Source organism: Stenella coeruleoalba (assembly GCF_951394435.1).
Source record: "Stenella coeruleoalba genome assembly, chromosome: 10".
Taxonomy (NCBI): Eukaryota; Metazoa; Chordata; class Mammalia; order Artiodactyla; family Delphinidae; genus Stenella; species Stenella coeruleoalba.
In genome coordinates this window covers 20,775,821-20,793,958 of record NC_137156.1, presented here as the reverse complement: position 1 = coordinate 20,793,958, position 18,138 = coordinate 20,775,821, and the positions used below count along the sequence as shown (strand labels likewise).

The 18,138-nt window shown below is 44.2% G+C and overlaps 2 protein-coding genes across 3 annotated transcripts in view; one reads left to right on the top strand and one right to left on the bottom strand.

Annotated features, from left to right (window-relative positions):
• Positions 1 to 18,138, top strand: part of SLC17A2 (solute carrier family 17 member 2) — a 67,846-nt gene that overhangs the window by 9,259 nt on the left and 40,449 nt on the right. The gene's annotated exons all lie outside the window — the stretch shown is intronic.
• TRIM38 (tripartite motif containing 38) lies at positions 1,223 to 16,213 on the bottom strand. 2 transcript variants are annotated; one of them, XM_079934651.1, is made up of 8 exons: positions 16,076 to 16,175; positions 15,938 to 15,973; positions 13,976 to 14,521; positions 11,350 to 11,445; positions 9,347 to 9,577; positions 8,321 to 8,343; positions 8,113 to 8,225; positions 1,223 to 3,002 (listed from the first exon to the last, which is right to left on the bottom strand). In XM_079934651.1, exons 3-8 carry the CDS (start codon positions 14,372 to 14,374, stop codon positions 2,479 to 2,481), a joined length of 1,386 nt encoding a protein of 461 aa, XP_079790777.1. In that variant the 5' UTR covers positions 14,375 to 14,521; positions 15,938 to 15,973; positions 16,076 to 16,175; the 3' UTR covers positions 1,223 to 2,478. The 2 variants fall into 2 exon arrangements, with proteins under 2 accessions (XP_079790777.1, XP_079790776.1); XM_079934650.1 differs by having other exon boundaries at positions 15,938 to 16,213.

Here is an 18,138-nt window from a genome sequence, read left to right as displayed (position 1 = left end):
GTGGCTTTGGACTAAGTTCTGGCTAATGGGAGGCAAGCAGAAGGTTGCAGGGTAGGTAGTAAAAGATAACTCTTGGATACGTGCCCTTTGCTCAACTTCTGAATCTCTTTCTCCATCTTACCTCTTGGAATGAAGGTGCGATGCCTGGAGCTTTAGAAGCTGTCTTGGAACCTAGGGATGGTGGGAGGGTTGCTGGAAGGCTCGGCGATTTTGTGGAGTTGCCATACCAGCCCTGGACTTTCTGGATTGCCTACACTTCCCCATCTGGACGGCCTTTACATGAGAGAGACATCAACTTGTTTCAGCCACTATCCTTTTGGGTTTTCTATTCTATAGAACTTAGTTGAGTCTTCAGCAGTACAATGAGTTGCTATCCTTAAAAAAAAAAAATGCAGCCATAAATCCATGTGCTCTTTATTTGTTTTGCTTTTTTCCCCTTATTTAATTGGAATTCTGTAACTTTCTGAATTTCATTTGTATGTATTAGTCTGTTTCGATTTTCTTTCCCCTTCTTCAGTCAGTTAGGTCTTTTAGTTTCTTTTTTAAAAAGTCACTTAGTCAAGATTTTCAGTTTTATATGCACATAATTCTTCAAATTGTTCTCAAAATTATCTCCAGTATATGCTTTTTCATGTTTCCATTTTTTCTGTATTCTCCTTTTTAAAAAATCTTTATTAGAGCAGCCAATGGTTTATCTAATATAGTAGAATTTTTAACCCATAAGGACAAATAGGGCTTATTTTTCTTTCTATAACTTGCCTGCACCACAATCAACTTGTAATTTCATCTTTATTATCCTATGGTTTCCAAAGATTTATTTTGTTAATTAAAATTATTTTTCTTTAGTTGAATGTTTATCATCATTTTTTCTTGGTCAGCAATTTAAGTGTTTAAGGACATAGAATTTTCTCTGAGCAAAGCACTCTAGGCCCTGCCACCGTTTTAAGGAGGCCACCCCTCACTGGGCAGGACTATACTTGGATAAGACAGGACTGCAGGGCACCTGGAGGTAGAGATGAACTTAGCAATATCCAGATGGTGCCTTCACTTATCCTGCACGAAGGTGGGGTCTCTCAGTTATCCAGTGGGTCTGAGGCTCCAGAGTGGGTACGTGTGCTTGGACTATGGGGACAGAGAACAATAACATTGGGGTTGCTTGTATAGGGGAGGAAACAATCATTTTCCTCTACCCACCTTAGGTTCTCCAACCAGGGACCTGTAAATAAGACTAACAAGAGAAAAACAAAAGTTTATTAACATGTTGTGAAATAATAATAAAACATATGTATGTATATATATACACACACACACACACACACACACATTGGCCTCTTCCCTTGGTTCCTAGTACAGAGCTCCTAAATCCCTTGGAACTTCCTAGGTGATAGGAATGTCTCTTGTTCTAATGAGGCAACTCTTGGTGAGCTCCTGGATAGATCAGGATGGGGACTAATCACCAGAAGGACCAGGCCATGAATAGTTGCTTGGAACTTTCAGCCTCACTCCCTAGCCTTTGGGAACGGAGGAGGGGCTGGAAATTAAATTGATGGTTGATCATGCCCACATGATGAAGCCGCCATAAAAATCCTCAAAGCACAGGGTTTGGAGATCTTCAGAATTGGTGAACACATCCACAGGCTGGGAGGGTGATGTACTCGAACTCCATGGGGACAGACGCTCCTGTGCTAGGGACCTTTCTGGACCTCATCCTATGCATCTTTTCATTTGGTTGTTTATTTGTATCCTTTATCATATCTTTTATTACATAATAGACCAGTAAACAAAGTGTTTCTCAGAGTTCTGTGAGGTATTCTAACAAATGATCAAACCCAAAGAGGGGATCATGGGAACCTCCAATTTATAGCCAGTCAGTCAGAAGCACAGGTGACAACCTGGACTTGCAACTGGCTTCTGAGATGGGGGTGGGAGGGTGGTTATTGCTCAAGCAGATCTCACCAGGTCTGGTAGCCGTCCACACTTACTGCATCAGATTATTGATGGCTCAGATTATTAATCATGTCAGTGGTTAGATGAGTCATTGCATTTTTGATTTTCATGCTCTTGTCTGCAGTTGACAGAGACAATTGCAGCTTTTCCTCATCCCCCATCTATGAGTTTAAATGGCACCAAACAAACTGGGAGAAGTCAGACCTCCTGGTCTCTGAGTCACCCTCCTGGGTCACTCAAGGACTCTTAGAAATCGAAACTCTGAACCCATTGAAGAGGGATGGAGAGGACAAAGCATAATCATCGCTATTATCTTGCTTTTCCCCAGCTCAGCCTGACCACTTGGGGTATTTTTACAGTCATTATAGTCATTTATTCAATGCAGATTTATTAAGTATGCACTAAAAACCCAGCACTGTTTTAGGTACAAGGAAATAGCTTCGAAGAAAAGAGACCACATTTCTGTCCTCGTGGGATTCAGATTATACTCTCTATGCTAGTTAAATCAAGGAGGAGACTTTGCTCCTTCCCTTACTCATCTGGGGGAGGCAGGAACAAAGGAGAATATTGATAGACCTGGAAATAGGGCCGGAGAGTGTCAGAGAAGGAGGCCTTTGGGAAGGTGAAGATGTGGGAACCAGTGGTCATGTTGTAAAAGGATACAACTCCAGCCTCGAAGTCCAGAAATATCCCCACAACCAGGGGCTGCTCCCTTAGCTGAAGGGAAGTTAGGGGAGAGGTAAGCGCTACATAGCCATTCTTTTTGCACAGTCTGATGGCCCAGAATCCAGACTGAGGCGTCTGCACCATGACAGTGTCCCTCTGCACAGTTTCCATACAGACTCCTAAATCCCACCCAGTTCCCTCTCCCACATCCACTTCAAAGTAATGTTTTCCTGAGGTGAAGCCTTCACAGCCCAGGATACAGGGTAAGGCACTAAATCTCCTAGAAGAAGTATCAAGATTCTCCTGGGGGCATCCACGAGTCACTTGTCTCCGATCCTCAGACAGAATTAGTTCGTAATAAGCTGTATCTGGATCCAGAGTCACGCTGACTGGGGGGGGAAAAAAAGACATGATTGTTGTAGCTGAGAGCACAGTTTATTTTTAAAAAAACCAGCCTGCATTCAAATCCAAGCATTGTTTCTTTTTTTATTTTTATTTTTATTGTAGTATAGTTGATTTACAATGTTGTGTTAGTTTCAGGTGTACAGCAAAGTGAATCTGTTGTACATATACACATAACCACTCTTTTTAAGATTCTTTTCCCATATAGGTCATTACAGAGTATTGAGTAGAGTTCCCTGTGCTATACAGTAGGTCCTTATTAGATATCTATTTTTTATATAGTAGTGAAAATATGTCAATTCCAATCTCCCAATTTATCCCTCCCCCCACTTGCCCCACTGGTAACCATAAGTTTGTTTTCTATGCCTGTGACTCTATTTCTATTTTGTAAGTAGGTTCATTTGTACCATTTTTTTAGATTCCACATATAAGCGATATCATATGATATTTGTCTTTCTCTGTCTGACCATCTCTAGGTCTATCCATGTTGCCACAAATGGCATCATGACGTTCTTTTTTCTGGCTGAGTAATATTCCACCGTATATATGTACCACATTGTCTCTTACTAGCTGTTGTGAGCTTAGGCAAATCATTCTCCAAGCCTCAGTTCTGTTAAATATAAAGTGGAAATCATCGTATCTGTCACCAAGCATGGTGGGGAGGATTGAAGGAGCTAATGCATGCTTAGTGCTTAGTAAAATTCCTGGTGTATAGTAAGTGCCCTGTAAACGGCAGTAATAATAATGATCTCATCATCATCATCTTCAACATCATCACCATCTTAGTCACTCAGAGAAGCCAAGGAGCAGAACTAACCAGAGTTAACATGGTTACTGTCCTCTCCAAAGCCCTTCCTCTCCCTTGTAGGACTTCTAGGAATCATGGAATGTTGGAGCAGAAATGAGACCTTCATCATCTCTACTTAATTACCATTAACACTGAGGATCGGAGAAGGAAAATGACACAACTAATGTCACAGCTTGTCATTGGAAAACCCAAAATTTTACCCAGGCTTCAGGACATACACCTAGTCCCCCGACTTTTAAGTGTAAGCTCTTCTTTCTTGCTTCAGGTAATGCTCTATAGGGATTAGTATAAAGTAACACACAAGAGACTAATACACATGAAAAATATCTGACTAGAGTCAAGTAAGACATAAAAAAGTAGATAAAGTGTGATACTGGCCAGCAATGCAATTTTAAAAATGAAAGGTGGTAATGGGGTGGTCCAGCAAGAGAGTTAGCAAACCACTGTGTTACTGGGTTAAACTCTGATCATTTGGGCTGTGGCAATACGGGAAATCAAGCATTAGGAAACACTTCCACTGATGGATGTTCTCCACTTGCCCCTCCAGATCACTCCCCACCTTTCTCCAGCCTGCTCTGTGTCCAGGAAGGCCAACCCCTATGGACACATCAACCAGGCTCCCTTCCCTCTGACTGCTATTTGGTTAAGCCAATGAGAAGCACTAGAGGAGACCACAGGGCAAAAAGAAATAGAGTTAGAAGTATTTAGTGCCCCAAGTCCCTCCCCACTAGCTATGATTTGGAGGGTCTGCATTCCTCTGCCTCTGGTTACAGCTCCCTCCATCTGCTACCGAAGCCTTGGGGAGGTAATGCCTCCCTACCTATTCCTAGCCCTGGTTTGCTTCACTGTTCCTTGATGATCACCCAAATCCTCCTCTTTGTAAATAATCCCTTTATTAAACTCTCTTCAGTCAGTCCTTATCATGAGCCTGACTCACAAAAGTTTCGGGCTTCATTAGTCTTCCCTGAATGATCCAGGAAAACCAAGCTGAGAAATTAAAATGTTTACAGGTTGGTAATACCACTAGAAAGATGGTTGATGCCCGAGCTCTTTGGAAACAAAAGTCATAGACCTTGAAGACAAATGTATCTACTCTAAGTTTGAATCTCTATACATCAAAAGATAGGATGAAAATGTAAAATGCCATACGCATAACAGAAGATATTGGCTATAATAAGCTCCCATAAATCAATAAGGAAAAGAACCCAAAAGAAAAACTCTTAAAACACAGAAGAAGCCTGAAGGGCTAATGGACTTACTAAAAGAAGCTCAACCTCACTAGTGACATTGGAGAAACTCAAATTAAGTCCACAATTAGGTACCATTTCAAATCCATCAGATGGCCAAAAATTATAAGCAGAGAGTGAGGGAGATGTGAAACAGTGGGATCTCTTATGATGATGGTAGGGTATAAAGTGATACAATTTCAAGATCTGTAGTATCTAGTAAAATTAGATGTGCATCCCTACACAGCAGCATTTTTAATTCAAGGTATATCCCCAGGGGAAACCATTCACAGGACACAAGAAAGCATGGACAAGAAAGTTCACAGTAGTATTGTGTGTAATAGTAACAAACAAACAAAAACCAACTACACATACCTTCAGCGGCCACTCCACAAGACAATGATTTAAAAAATACATCATTTTCATTTTTTGCCACATTGCAGAGTGATTAAGAGAGTGAGTTCTAGAGAGATACTACCTGAGTTACCACCTGCTGGTTGTGGGAATTTACAACAGTCACGTAACCTCTCTGTGTTTGGGTTTCCTTATCTATAAAGGAAAAAATGCTACCTACAGAGAGGCTTGTGGTGTAAAACAAGATAACACACGTGAAGCTCTTCTCATCTGTCACAGAAAGAGTGTTCAGTATGTGTGAATCGTTTTTATTGGTGCTGGTGAGAGAGCGCATGTTGCTACATTGGAACAAGTAATCTGGTAACATGCGTTAAGATTAACAACAATCCCAGCTTTAGGTATACACTCTACAGGAATGAAAGCACCAGGATATAAGGTTGCATGGACTAGAAAGTTATTGCTGCAAATGTTATAATACCCAAGTGCTGAAAGCAGCCTGAAGCTCCATCGGTAGGAATATGGTTACGTATAGTTATGATGTACTATGGAATATTAGACAGCTTTAAAAAGCAATGGGTGAATAGGAAGAGACGATCTATGTATTAAATGTTTGTAAAAACATAGAGAAAGACCTAGGTCTTGTTACCTGCAGAAGGGTAAGAGAAACCTTGAACTTTTTTTCGTATCTCTCTATACTGTTTGAGTGATTACAATTTATTTATATTACTTTTTTAATAAGAAAAGCTTTAATAATGAGGGTTTCAAAAAGAAGAATTATCTAGTTAAAAGATGAGCTCATTTTAGAAACAGATAGACTTGAACCATGTTGTAATGCCTTCTGTGAAAGATAAGAGTAGAAAAGTCAACTCAGTTTAATCTGGACATAATTTATATAAAGTCCTTCCTTGCATCTGTACAGGATCAAATACAGAGTTGCTATTTTTTGGTAGTTGTTATTGTTGTTTGTTCTTGTTAACTTGAGGGGAAACTGAATACAGGTTCATAATCTTATCTAAAACCCCTGGGGCCAAATGAGTTTTGAAATTCAGATTTTTTTTTTTTTTTTTTTTTTTTTGCGATACGCGGGCCTCTCACTGTTGTGGCCTCTCCTGTTGTGGAGCACAGGCTCCGGATGCACAGGCTCAGTGGCCATGGCTCACGGGGCCTAGCCGCTCTGTGGCATGTGGGATCTTCCCGGACTGGGGCACGAACCCGTGTCCCCTGCATCGGCAGGCAGACTCTCAACCACTGCACCACCAGGGAAGCCCTCAGAATATTTTTGATGTTATAAAGGCAAACAATACAGACACTCTAAATTATGTGCCCACCCCTGGAAGGGTCTAAGGCATTGTCTTGTAATCTAATGCATCAATATTTCTGCAGTAAAACATAAATGCAAACTAAGTGGGATAAATAAAGACTTTAAATAATCTCATATCAGTGCAGTTCAGGTTCGGCCACCGTGTCACTCAGACACAAGGGTAGCCTTCCGTGATCCTGCCTCTTGGTGTTCATACCCTTATGCAGTTCCTTCCCTTTGAGTGTGGGCAGGACCTGTGAATTGCTTCTGACCAATAGAATATGGCAAAAATGATGGGATGTGACTCCTGTGACTATATTTCATTTTATAAGTCTCCATCTTTCTGGCAGACTTGCTCTAGGGACTCTCTCCTGAGCTTACTCTGAAGAAATAATTGGCCATGTTGGGAGGCCCATGTGCAAGCAGCTGATGGCTCGCTTCTAGAAGCTGAGGGCAGCCTCTGGCCAACAGCCAGCAAGAAGCCAGGGCCCTAAGTCCCATAACCATAAAGAAATAAATTCTGCCAACAACCTGAGTGAGCTTGGGAGAGGATTCTTCCCCAGTCTAGCTTCCAGGTAAGAACACAGCCAGGCTAACACCTTAATTGCAGCCTTGTAAGACCCTAAGCAAAGGACCCAACTAAGCTGTGCCCAGCTTTATCTCACAAAACCTGAGATAATATATGTGTATTGCTTTAAACCACTAAATTTGTCTGCAGCAATAGATAATTAATACAGCCACCAAATCATTTTAGGCTAGGTCCAATTTTGCAGCCAAACAAGTTATGAAAAAATTGTCAGTTATCAGAACTTTTGGAATCTTGTAATTGTGGATAAGGGATGGTGGAAATATAGCAAGCACTGATGAAGAGAATCAAAGAAGCAGGAAGCTCAGGCTTTGGAACTGGTAAACTTGGTTTCTGTCGTGGTTCTAACATTTACCATCTGTGTTATCTGGGCCAAGGCCCTAAAACATTTGGACCACCGTCATAATATTCACCTCCCTTTCTTGCATTGCTCTGAGAATTGACCAAAATATTAACAATAAACACTATGTCCCAGACACTGCTAAGCACTTTACACATGTTGACATATTTAATTTTACCGACAACCCAATGAAGTGAGAGTTGTTAATATTTTCATGTTTCAGATGGGGAAACTGAGGAGGTTATTTGCCTGGAATGACACAGCTGATAAGTGAGAGAGCAGGAATTTGAAGGGTCTGCACAGGTAACCAGCATGCCATGTCCCTGTCTAAGCACTGGAGCAAACTAACAAGGGAGAGGGTGACAGCTCAACTGAAAAGATCTGAATGACCCCTCTGGCTGTGAGCCTGCCCAGGGATAGGTGGTGAACTTGGTTACCACTTAAGGTCCCTCTGTCCGTAGCATTTAGGGTTTCTTCACCTACCTTGATAGCTCCTTAACACTTTCTTCACATCAAAGTAAAGCTCAGAAACATTGCACACAGTGTGAAGGTCCAAAGAGGGGGCCTCTGGTTGTTCTAGCTTCACAGCCCAACTCCTAGAATAAGCAGAGACCAAGATTTCTTCAGTGGTAAATTCCATTCAGCTCTATATACCCACACCCCTTCCCTCCTGCATTTGTCCAGGACTCACCTGCTCAAAGTATCTTTCACATCCTATGGAGAAAGACAAAATGTAAGTGTGGGAACATCAGCATTTCATGGGACTTGGCATGTGGGGCTGTTCTCTATAAACACTCCTTACAAAGAAGTAAAGAGAGTAACCCTGGCCTTAGATATCGATGGATACCCAGATAGAATGATTTCCATCCCGGCCCCCTGGGATATTCAGCATATCAGAATGTTTATCTTCCTTGCTGTGCTCTGTGGAGAGCTGCAGTGTCTGCAATCACATCTACCTGCGGGCTGCTTAGGATAGAGGGCCAAGAGCTTTGCCCATGCTCCCTCTGGAAAGACTTGCTTTCAGTGACCTAATTTCCTTCAGAGTGAGCCCACAGTAGAGACCATTCATTGCAAAGGTCCGTAGTGGTGAATCCATGCATAGCCCCTGTGATGGGCCATTAAGATGGTAGCAGCAGGTATCACATGGTGGTGGGACAGTCATGCTACATTCTCAGGCTACAGTGTGACCTCCAGTTCTATGAGTGGGCAATAGAAAAAACAGCTCCAGTCGTAGTTTGTCTTAATGGGCTGGATCCATTATGCAGCTGAAAGAAGGCCCCGAAAGAGCTCTGGAGGGCTCTACAAGCAAATCAGGGAGAAGGTTATCACTCATAACCTTCTTTTGGCTGCCCCACTTTGTCACCCACCAGTCATCTGGAGGAGTATTTCAGGAGACAGTTTGACAGTCAGAGTTTTGTGAACATGGGACAGAGGCAAATGGTAGCAAAAGTTATCCCATGGTTCCATTTGGCCAAGGAACCCACCATATCTATATATTTTCTGATTCACCTAAAGCCGCTCTGTAGACTAGTGAAGGCCACCTTGCAAATATTGCTGTGTATCCAAAAGAAACATTACTTTAAATTCCCTACGCTAATGTGCCATTTTTGAGTGAAACAGGCAGGCCTCGCCCAGCTTCCCATGCTTCCTCACCATTCTCTTCCTAAAAGCTCAGGAACAGATACCTTCCTTCCCTTCTCCAAGTGCATGGCCTTACCTGCAGCAGATTTTGGGCTGAGCCCTGACATTTATGCTCTAGTTGCAGGATGTAGCTCTCGAGTTCATGGCTCTTCTGTTCAAGATTGGCCTCATTGTCCCTCAGTCTCCTCAGAGTCTGCTCTTTTTCTTTCTCCAGTTTCCATAGGTAAGACTTCTCTTCCTCATGAAGGAAGCTCTGGAGATTCTTAAAGTCAGACTGGATTTTTTTTTTCTGAACTTCTATCTTCTCCTAGAGCCAAGAAAGGTGGAAACCAACCAAATGTCCACTGTTGGATGAACTGATAAACAAAATGCAGTGTATAGATATAGTGGAATACTATTCAGCCTTAAAAATGAATGAAATTCTGATACATGCTAAAACATGGATGAATCTTGAAGACATTATGCTAAGTAAAATAAGCCAGAAAAAAAAAAGAACAAATATTTTATGATTCCACTTATATGAGGTATCTAGAATAGTCAAATTCATAGAGACAGAAAGTAGAATTGTGGTTACCAGGAGTTACGAGGAAGAAGGAATGGAACTGTGCACATAAAAATAGTTAAACAGTAAATTTCATTATGCATATTTTAACACATACATACACAAAAGAACGTTTGCTCGGCTACCATAATATTATTTTCCCATGAATCATTCGAGCTGGAAGAACGTCCCAAATTGCCCACTGCAGAGTCATGCCCGAAAGGCAGGTACTCAGATGTGGGAGAGGTTATCACCTTATTAATATCCTTCTTCAGCCAAGGTGCAGGAGTGCTAGATAATTTAATCATGGGACTAGGGCCAAGGTTAAAAACTTTATCAGTGACAAAGATAAAAATGAGTTTTTATTCAGGATATAAGAAAGAAGCTCTGAGTCTGAGGGAATTTCTTGAAGCAAAAGCTTGTAATGAACATCACCAAGACTGGACTTTAAGACAACCAGGCTATTAGGAGAGTCCATGATTCTCAGCAGCGGGAGGTCTGGGTATCAGGCATTTGTCATAGTTAACTACGAAATAGTCATCCACCAACTCGGGTCCACCTACTCATCCTTACGTATAAGAAACCAAATGGTACACCTTGTCGGACTCAGCTTTCATTTGGGGAGATGAGAATTGCAGTTTCCATGAGTGCTTTTTCAATTTACGCAGTGTTTTGATGACTGTGATGTTGTGGTAGAGTGTCATTGACAGGGTTTCCATATGTATTCGTTATAATCGAGATCCTCCCCATTGCCCAAGATCCCAGAAATGAGGGAAGCAAGATTGTCCTCTGGGAGTTCAAGTTTAACAACTGTACACAAAGGATTAGGCAGAGGTTGGAAGGTTGGAAGAAACCTCTGAAGGAGGCAAAATGGCTCACTGGCCTGTGGGATTTGACTGTAAGCCGATTAATTACATAAATATTTCCATAAAGGAATGCATCTCTGATCACGGGGAGGCTTGTCAGCCATGACAGTCTTTCAGACCCTAGAGGCTACAGTGCCAAGTGTGTAGGTTCTTGGAGCACTCTGGCCCTCCTTATAAATCAGATAGATTTCCTTCTTCAGTCTAATGAGCTTGAGTAATACGAACCTCAACCTGGAGTGATTCTGTTTTCTTAGTGCTCACAAAGGGTGGCTTCTGAACCTGTAAGGCTGAAAGCCATACCCTGCACTGTGGTACATGTGCCAAAGCAATACGGTTAATAAGGCCTTCAAATCCAGAAGGTACTTGGAGATATTAAGAACTGAAACCCAGTCAAGAAGGGCTCTAGGTAAATGGGCACACCTGTTCTGCTTCTCCTAACTGAGGTTTCGGGATCCTAGCCGGTTACTACTGAAAGGTTGAAGGGGTTGGAGATAAATTCTCATAGATATTAGACAACGAGAGACATAAAAACAAATGTGCTTTCTTCTTTGGGTTTTATCTGTTTGGTCTGGTTTAGTGAGAATAAGCCATCACTATGCTTTGCTCAATCATCCCCTGTACCTAAGCTCTAGGACGGAAACTAGCTTGAGATCAATAAACCCAAACTCTTACATTCCATTCGGTTATTTGCTTTGCCGTGAACACCTTCAGGTTCATACATTCCTCTTCCAGTTGCCTCAATTTTGTCACAGCTTCCTGGAGCTTCTCCTGAAGGAAAAATTGGGTGAATAAAGTCTTTTCAATTCAACAATTCTTCATTGGGCACCTAAGGAGCATCCCAGCCCTCCAAGACTATTAGAATAGCCTGACTATTGAATATGTATTGAGTCCTTACACTTTACCAGGAAGCATGCTGAAGGCTGTATAGGCAGTAACATATTTGATTCCCTTGGCAACACTGAGCAGTTAGTAGGATTTTTAACATCATTTCTGTGCCGCAGAAACTGAAGCTTAGAAAGGGGGTAAATAACTTGCTCAAGATGCTGTAACTGGTGGGTGGTTGGGCTGTGATCCCAGCTGACCCTGAGCCTGAGCTCTATCCACCACCAGCAGTCTTGCCAGGGAAATTCTGCACATAAAACAAGATAAAAATCACCTAAAAAGATTTTATGAAGTAATGTGCTGACCCAAACAGAACCAATATCAGAGTGTTTGGCACACATGGAACTTTGTATGTATTATGGTGAGTCAGGAAGGAAAGACAGACTGAGATGCCAGCTGAAGTTGTTAGAAACAGTTAATGGAGGAGGGGAGCTTGGAGACCTTTTGAAGAATGGTATCATGAAGCCCTTTAAAAATGAGTTAGTATCCATATGAAGCTTTCAGGTTATTTTTCAAAATAGTTTCTCACATTTTCATGGAAAGCAAGTTTAAGCTAAACCAAGTTGCTACTTGTGGTCAACACTGAAAGAATTGGCTCTGGGACTTCCCTGGTGGTCCAGAGGTTAAGAATCCGCCTTGTAATGCAGGGGACGCAGGTTTGATTCCTGGTGGGTGGAACTAAGATCCCACATGCCGCGGGGCAACTAAGCAACTAAGCCTGTGCACTCTAGAGCCTGCACGCTGAAACCAAGACCCGACGTAGCCTAATTAATTAATTAGAAAAAAAAAGAAATTTTATCTTGATTTAAAAAGAAAAAGAATCGGCTCTTGTCCTAAAGCCAATAGGTATACTCAGTTCTCACGTGCTCTCAAGAAAGGGCTCTATAGAACTTGTTAGCAAAAGACTGTATTGCCCTCACTATGTGCCAAGTGCTATTCTAAGCTTTACACGTATTAATGTCCCTAAAGCTTATAACAACCTCCTGAGCATGTATGTTGGAGACAAAGGGAACCACTATTATCCCCACTGATAGCCGGGGAAACCAAGGCATGAAGACATTACATAACTTTGCTCAGAGTCACCCATCTAATAAGTAGCAGAACTAAGATTTCAAACTAAGCAGTCTGACTCTCAAGGCTTAGAACCATCACCCCGTGCTGCTCCTTTTACTACTTGGTGGGAAAATAATTCCAATGGGAATATCCCCATTACAGTAATTAGCTGCTCCATGGAGTTTAAGGAAGAGCTGCCATGTGCCGAGTGGTGGTCAGTATTGACGTGTCCTGATGAAGGACCCAGAACCTTAATAGAAGACCACCTCCACGTCATAGGGGAGGGAATAAGGAGCTCACACTGGGGACGACAATTTTCTCAAATCTAGCCAGGGCAGAGAAGGAATAAGGCAGCAGGACAATGCCCCCTCCTTCGTTCCACAATAGCAAAGGTCAGCCTTCCTTAATATGCTTTTAAGTGATAAACAGGAGTTGCCCAAAACCTCTCCCTCCATTTCATACTCCACGACCAATCACTTCCAAACCCTTCCACTCATTCCCCTTCCTGAATCTTGCTTGGAACTGCTCCCTTTCCCCTTTCTTATAGGAATAATCTAAATTTTACTCTTTGGTATTCCTTTCATTGTATCAGTACCAGAATGTTCTTTTCAATGTCAACCTGATCCTTCACTGTGCAAATGAAAATCCCCCCGTGGCCAGGACTACTCTGGGCTAGGGCTTAGACTCCGAGCGGATCCCAAGTTCTGGGCCCTGACTTCCTTTCCCATGACATCACCTGCCTTCCCTGCACACACGCTCTGGCCTGGTCACAGCGAGTCAGGTACGCTCTCATAGCTGTGCCTTTGTGCAAGTGGGCCCCTCGGTCTGGAATGCCCTCTCTCTGCTCCATACTTCTATATCTGGTTACTTTTTATGTGTTCTTCAAGAGTCACTTTTGGGAAGATTCCTCAGTTACCACTCCACACCCCTTGGTGCTCCTCTCCACCATCCAAATCAGGGGACTTCAGGCAGGCTTTTTGCTGGTTTGTCTGCCCTACTAGACTGTAGGATACCTAAAAGGGGGTGTGTCTTCGTCCCCTGTGTTTTCAGACTCTATCCCATGGACTTGCACATTGTGCTTTCTCAGATTACACAGACGGTGTGAGTCAATAAAACATGCAGGTGTGCATCGGAGCACATGGCATTCTAGGGCAGGGAGGAGTTCATCAAGAGTGGATAGGGACAAGAGTGACCATCAGGCCTTGGTTCAGTGAGGACCCATCATAAACTACTTCTCAGAAGAATGACATGATGAAAGTTATATTTCAGGATCCTAATCTTGGGTTTCAGGCTAAATAATTTCAGGTCTTGGGGGGCAACATGAGGCCGGGTACTCGCCAAGGTCCTCTGGCCCACCACTCACCTTGTAACCTTGGCACGCATCTTCCACCAGAGCTGTGGTGTGCCCTTTGTGCTGCAATCCTCGATCACAGCGCCAGCAGATGAGCTGGCCCTCATCTTCACAGAACAGATGGAGCTTCTCTCCATGTTCCTCACATGACATTTCCTGGTCCATCTCCTTGATGGCTTCAATGAGGTTTCCCAGCTGCCTGTTGGGTCGGAGGCTCGCCATTTTAAATGGCATCCGACACTGGGGACAGGAGAACATGTCCAGCCATGGATGCATCTCACAGAAGCTCACTATGCACAAGTGGCAGTAGCTGTGTCCACAGCTGATGCTCACTGGCTCAGTTATCAGTTGCAGACAGATGGAACAAGTGGCTTCCTCCCTCATCTTCTTGGTGATTGGGGTTGAGGCCATGGCTTTTCCTGAAAATCTCTAATATTGGATCTAGAGGCAGAGATGAAGCAGCCAGAACTTTCCCACAGTGATGGAACTTCACCTTGTCTGAGCCTCTTTCCGACGCACTAGCTGCCACTTGCCTCCACAGGTCACGTGGTCTTCTCTCTAGAGAGGAGAAATAGATTGGAATTTAGAAGACGCATCAAATGGAGCTGTGCTGTGGAATATGGTAGTGGCTATTACATGTGGCCACTTTGAATTAATAACAATTAAATAGAATTTAAAATTCCATTTCTCACACCCACTAGCCACATTTCAGTGCTTGATAGGCACAGGTGATCGGTGGCTACACGAAAGCCCAGATAGAGAACATTCCATTATTGTGAAAAGTTTTCTTGGACCAAGCACTGAGAGAGATAGAGAAATGAGGCAGACTTCTTCACCAAAGTTGCAGCAAGAGCGAGAACTCAGTGAGGGATCGTCAAACTCTTCCTGCTCTAATGAATATTAAGAATAATTAGTACCAGAGTTATTTCTTTATAACTGGTAGTAACACTTACATCCAGGTAACCCAGGTAACTGGGTGGTCTATGAAGGATTTCATTGAGACAATCACATTTGATTCTAATTTTTTGTTGTTGTTTGTTTGTTTGTTTTGGTCGCGCCTCTCAGCTAGTGGGATCTTAGTTCCCCGACCAGGGACTGAACCCGAGCTCTGGGCAGTGAAAGCGAGGAGTCCTAACCACTGGACCGCCAGGAATTCCCTAAATTTGACTCTAATTAAACCCTCACTCCCACCCCACAAAGAACAAAAGACACCAGGTTAATAAAGTCCCCAGTGGAGACCCAACCAGGATGATAATGAAAGTAAAAAAGACAACCAGAAAAACCAACAAGTTCTTTTTGCCCTCCCTGACCTGAGGAAAAGAGAATTGGAAAGACAGCTGGGAAGAGAAGGGGTTGGTCCTGGGGTGCAGAGCTCCTGGAGAGCTAGGGAAGTGACCATCTATCTTTTCAGGCCAGGACTTGTCTCTCAGGAGAAGTTCAGGGTGACTGGAACACAGGGGGTTGGCAGAACCCAGGATGTGGGGAGGTGGGAAGCAGATGGGGAAGGTGGGGCCTCTATAGGATCCTGGGTGCTGGACACCTAGTGTCCACCAGCAAGGACCTGACAACTAATAGACAAAGGAGGGGTGACTAGGAACAAAGGACTCGGTCCCTTCACCCACTGCTCCGGCTGCTTCGTGAACCTAGCCCTGTTCCCTGCTTCCCCATTCCTGGGATTTTGTCAGGGAGGGCAGCAGAGGACGGAGGAAGAGAGTGGCTTTTCCTTTGAACTGACAGTGGCAGAATTAAAAGCAGGGATTCAACTAAAGTTACTGGATAGGCTATGTCCCTCTAATAACCAGGACCACTCTCTTGGATCCGTAGAGAATTTCTTCCGGAGACTTCTATTCTTTGGCAGGTTATCTCCCCCAAGAGACACACTAGGCTCCGCTCTGCCAGGGGTGCTTTGCTCCCGGGGAGAAGGACGTCCCCTCCTCTGAGGACCCAGGGTTCCTGTCCTGGGCCTTCACTCACCTCACATCCTGGATCTTCGGAGATCTGACATGGAGTCTGGCGAAAGAGAAAGCAGACAGGGTGTGAGAGCTATGAAGCACAGTCCTGACCACACACACACACACACACACACGTCTCTTTTCCCTCCACCGAAAAAACCTGGGCCTGGACCCTTCCCACTCGCTTCACCATGCAGCAGGCACATATGCACTGCTAGCTCCCTCCGTAGCTGCCGGTTCCGGAGATCTGGGTGAGGAAGTTAACTCAGACTGGACTAAACTGAGAAGTGAAACTGCGGTGGGAGGTGGCGCCCCGTAGATCCGGGGAGGAAGCTCGTGAGATTGCCGGTGTCTTTTGCACTCAGTTCTGAAAGGGAGGGGAGACAGTAGGAAAAATATTTTTCTTTTACAGCAATAAAACGAAGGGACAACTTAATAATTCAGTAAACTCTTTTGTGACCCCAGCACAGAGGATCTAAAAGCAGGAAGTCTGCCGAGTTCACAGACCCTGACGTGAGATCTTTCTACTTTGCCACCAACCCCCTTGGGATTTATAAGCCTTTCTGGCTGATGTTATGTTTTACTATTTTTAGTCGCCGATTGTTTTAGAACTGCTCTGAAGGGTGTGGTGAAAAGAGGGGCCGTACAGTAATAGGGCTCATTGGTACCAGAGACTTTGCTCAAGCCGTTCTCCCATTCTTTTCTGTCCTGATACTGTGTCTCATTTTCCTCCTCGGTATCCCTCCGCAAGATTCAAATACTTATCAATAGTCAGAGTTAGGCACCGAGGACAGCAAACGGGAGCCACTAATGGCCCAGCAGTGAGTGGCCTCAGCTGGGGGCCATCACCTGCAACGTGCAGGAGCGACTGTGGGGTCTGGGGTTGAGTACTTGCTGCCTCAGCTCCAGCCTCTGCAGTTCAAAGTGAGAGCAAAAATACTGCCCCTACCCAATTTAGAGTTATTATTTAATGGGCCAAAAATAAATAAATAAGACCCTGCCACATTTATAGCCTTAGGTGTAAGAGGTATTTATGATAAGTGCACAATAAGTGTTTGCTTAGGAAATAAATATATGCAGTGGCCCAAAGGAGCCAGCAAGGAAGGCTGAGGACACAGGCAGGGGAAGTTAAATTTGGCTTCTGAGAGCTGCCTGGGGTAAACTCTGGGCCCCTAGCTTGGCAGGTCAGCTGCTGACCTTGAAAGCTCACGGAAGCCTGTGCTCAGGGCAACGGACCCACAGATGGAGCCTGGGGGGAGGTGGGTGCAGCCACAGTCCTGCTGGTCCAGCAGCTCAGTCTGGAGGCAAAATTGTGAAACAGGTTCCTCTCTTCCCACCCAAACAGGAGTCTCTCTTCAGCACTGCATCCTCCTGGGTGCCCACAGAGCCTTCTGTCATTTTGCCACCAGGTGACTGAATCATCGTTCTCAGGCATGTCCTGTGGTAGCAGGCCCTGCACACAGTACAGGACAGATCTACTCCTGAGGCAACCAGCACACAGACAGAAGAGAAAGAACGAGCCCCTGTATCCCTGATCTAATGATGACCCCTTACAGATTCCCACGACTTTATTGTTGTGGCTGTGACTCTGGACGTAGGCACAGCTCACCCCAAATTTGTCCTGTCAAAGGATCAGGAAAAGGAAGCTAGTGAATGCCCAAAAGAAAACAGACTGCCACTACAGGCAACACAGGCAAGACAAAAGCCTCAACCTCATGATGGGGACTGTCTTGTGACAGCTGCCCCATCTTGCACCTGTTTCTTGTTGCATGAAGGAGGGACTGGTTCACACAGAGAGCTGCAGGTCTTAAAGGGGAGAGGGATGCAGATGAGGCTTCAGAGATTTGGTCTCCAAAGGTGAGCCTAGGGAGAGACCAATCGGAGCTGCCCCATGGGGGATGCATCCCCTCCAGTATGTGAGGCTGGGCTTGACCCTGTGAGTCTGGGCTGTAGGAAGCTGAAGACCCAGAATGGCGAGTGGGCCACTGGAGTCTCCTTAAAAAGGCCTGGACTCTGGCTGCTCCTTCTGTGGGGAACAGTCATCCCTTAGATATCCCTAGGGTGCCTTCCCTCAACTCCTTCAGGTGTCTCTTCTCAGCCAGGCTTACTCTGACCACCTAGTTTACAGCTGCACCCCTCCCCCGCTCCCAAGCCCTCTAACAGTGCTCTCTTTTGTTCCCTTGGCACTTATTACTGAATATTTTATTCATGTATCTTGCTTAT

Coding starts and splice junctions, on each gene's coding strand:
- TRIM38 (XM_079934650.1), bottom strand. CDS start 14,374: ATGGCCTCAACCCCAATCACCAAGAAGATGAGGGAGGAAGCCACTTGT. Junction 8,344..9,346: donor CAGCCCAAAATCTGCTGCAG/GTAAGGCCATGC, acceptor CTTTCTCCATAG/GATGTGAAAGATACTTTGAG. Junction 8,226..8,320: donor GTGAAAGATACTTTGAGCAG/GTGAGTCCTGGA, acceptor TGCTTATTCTAG/GAGTTGGGCTGTGAAGCTAG.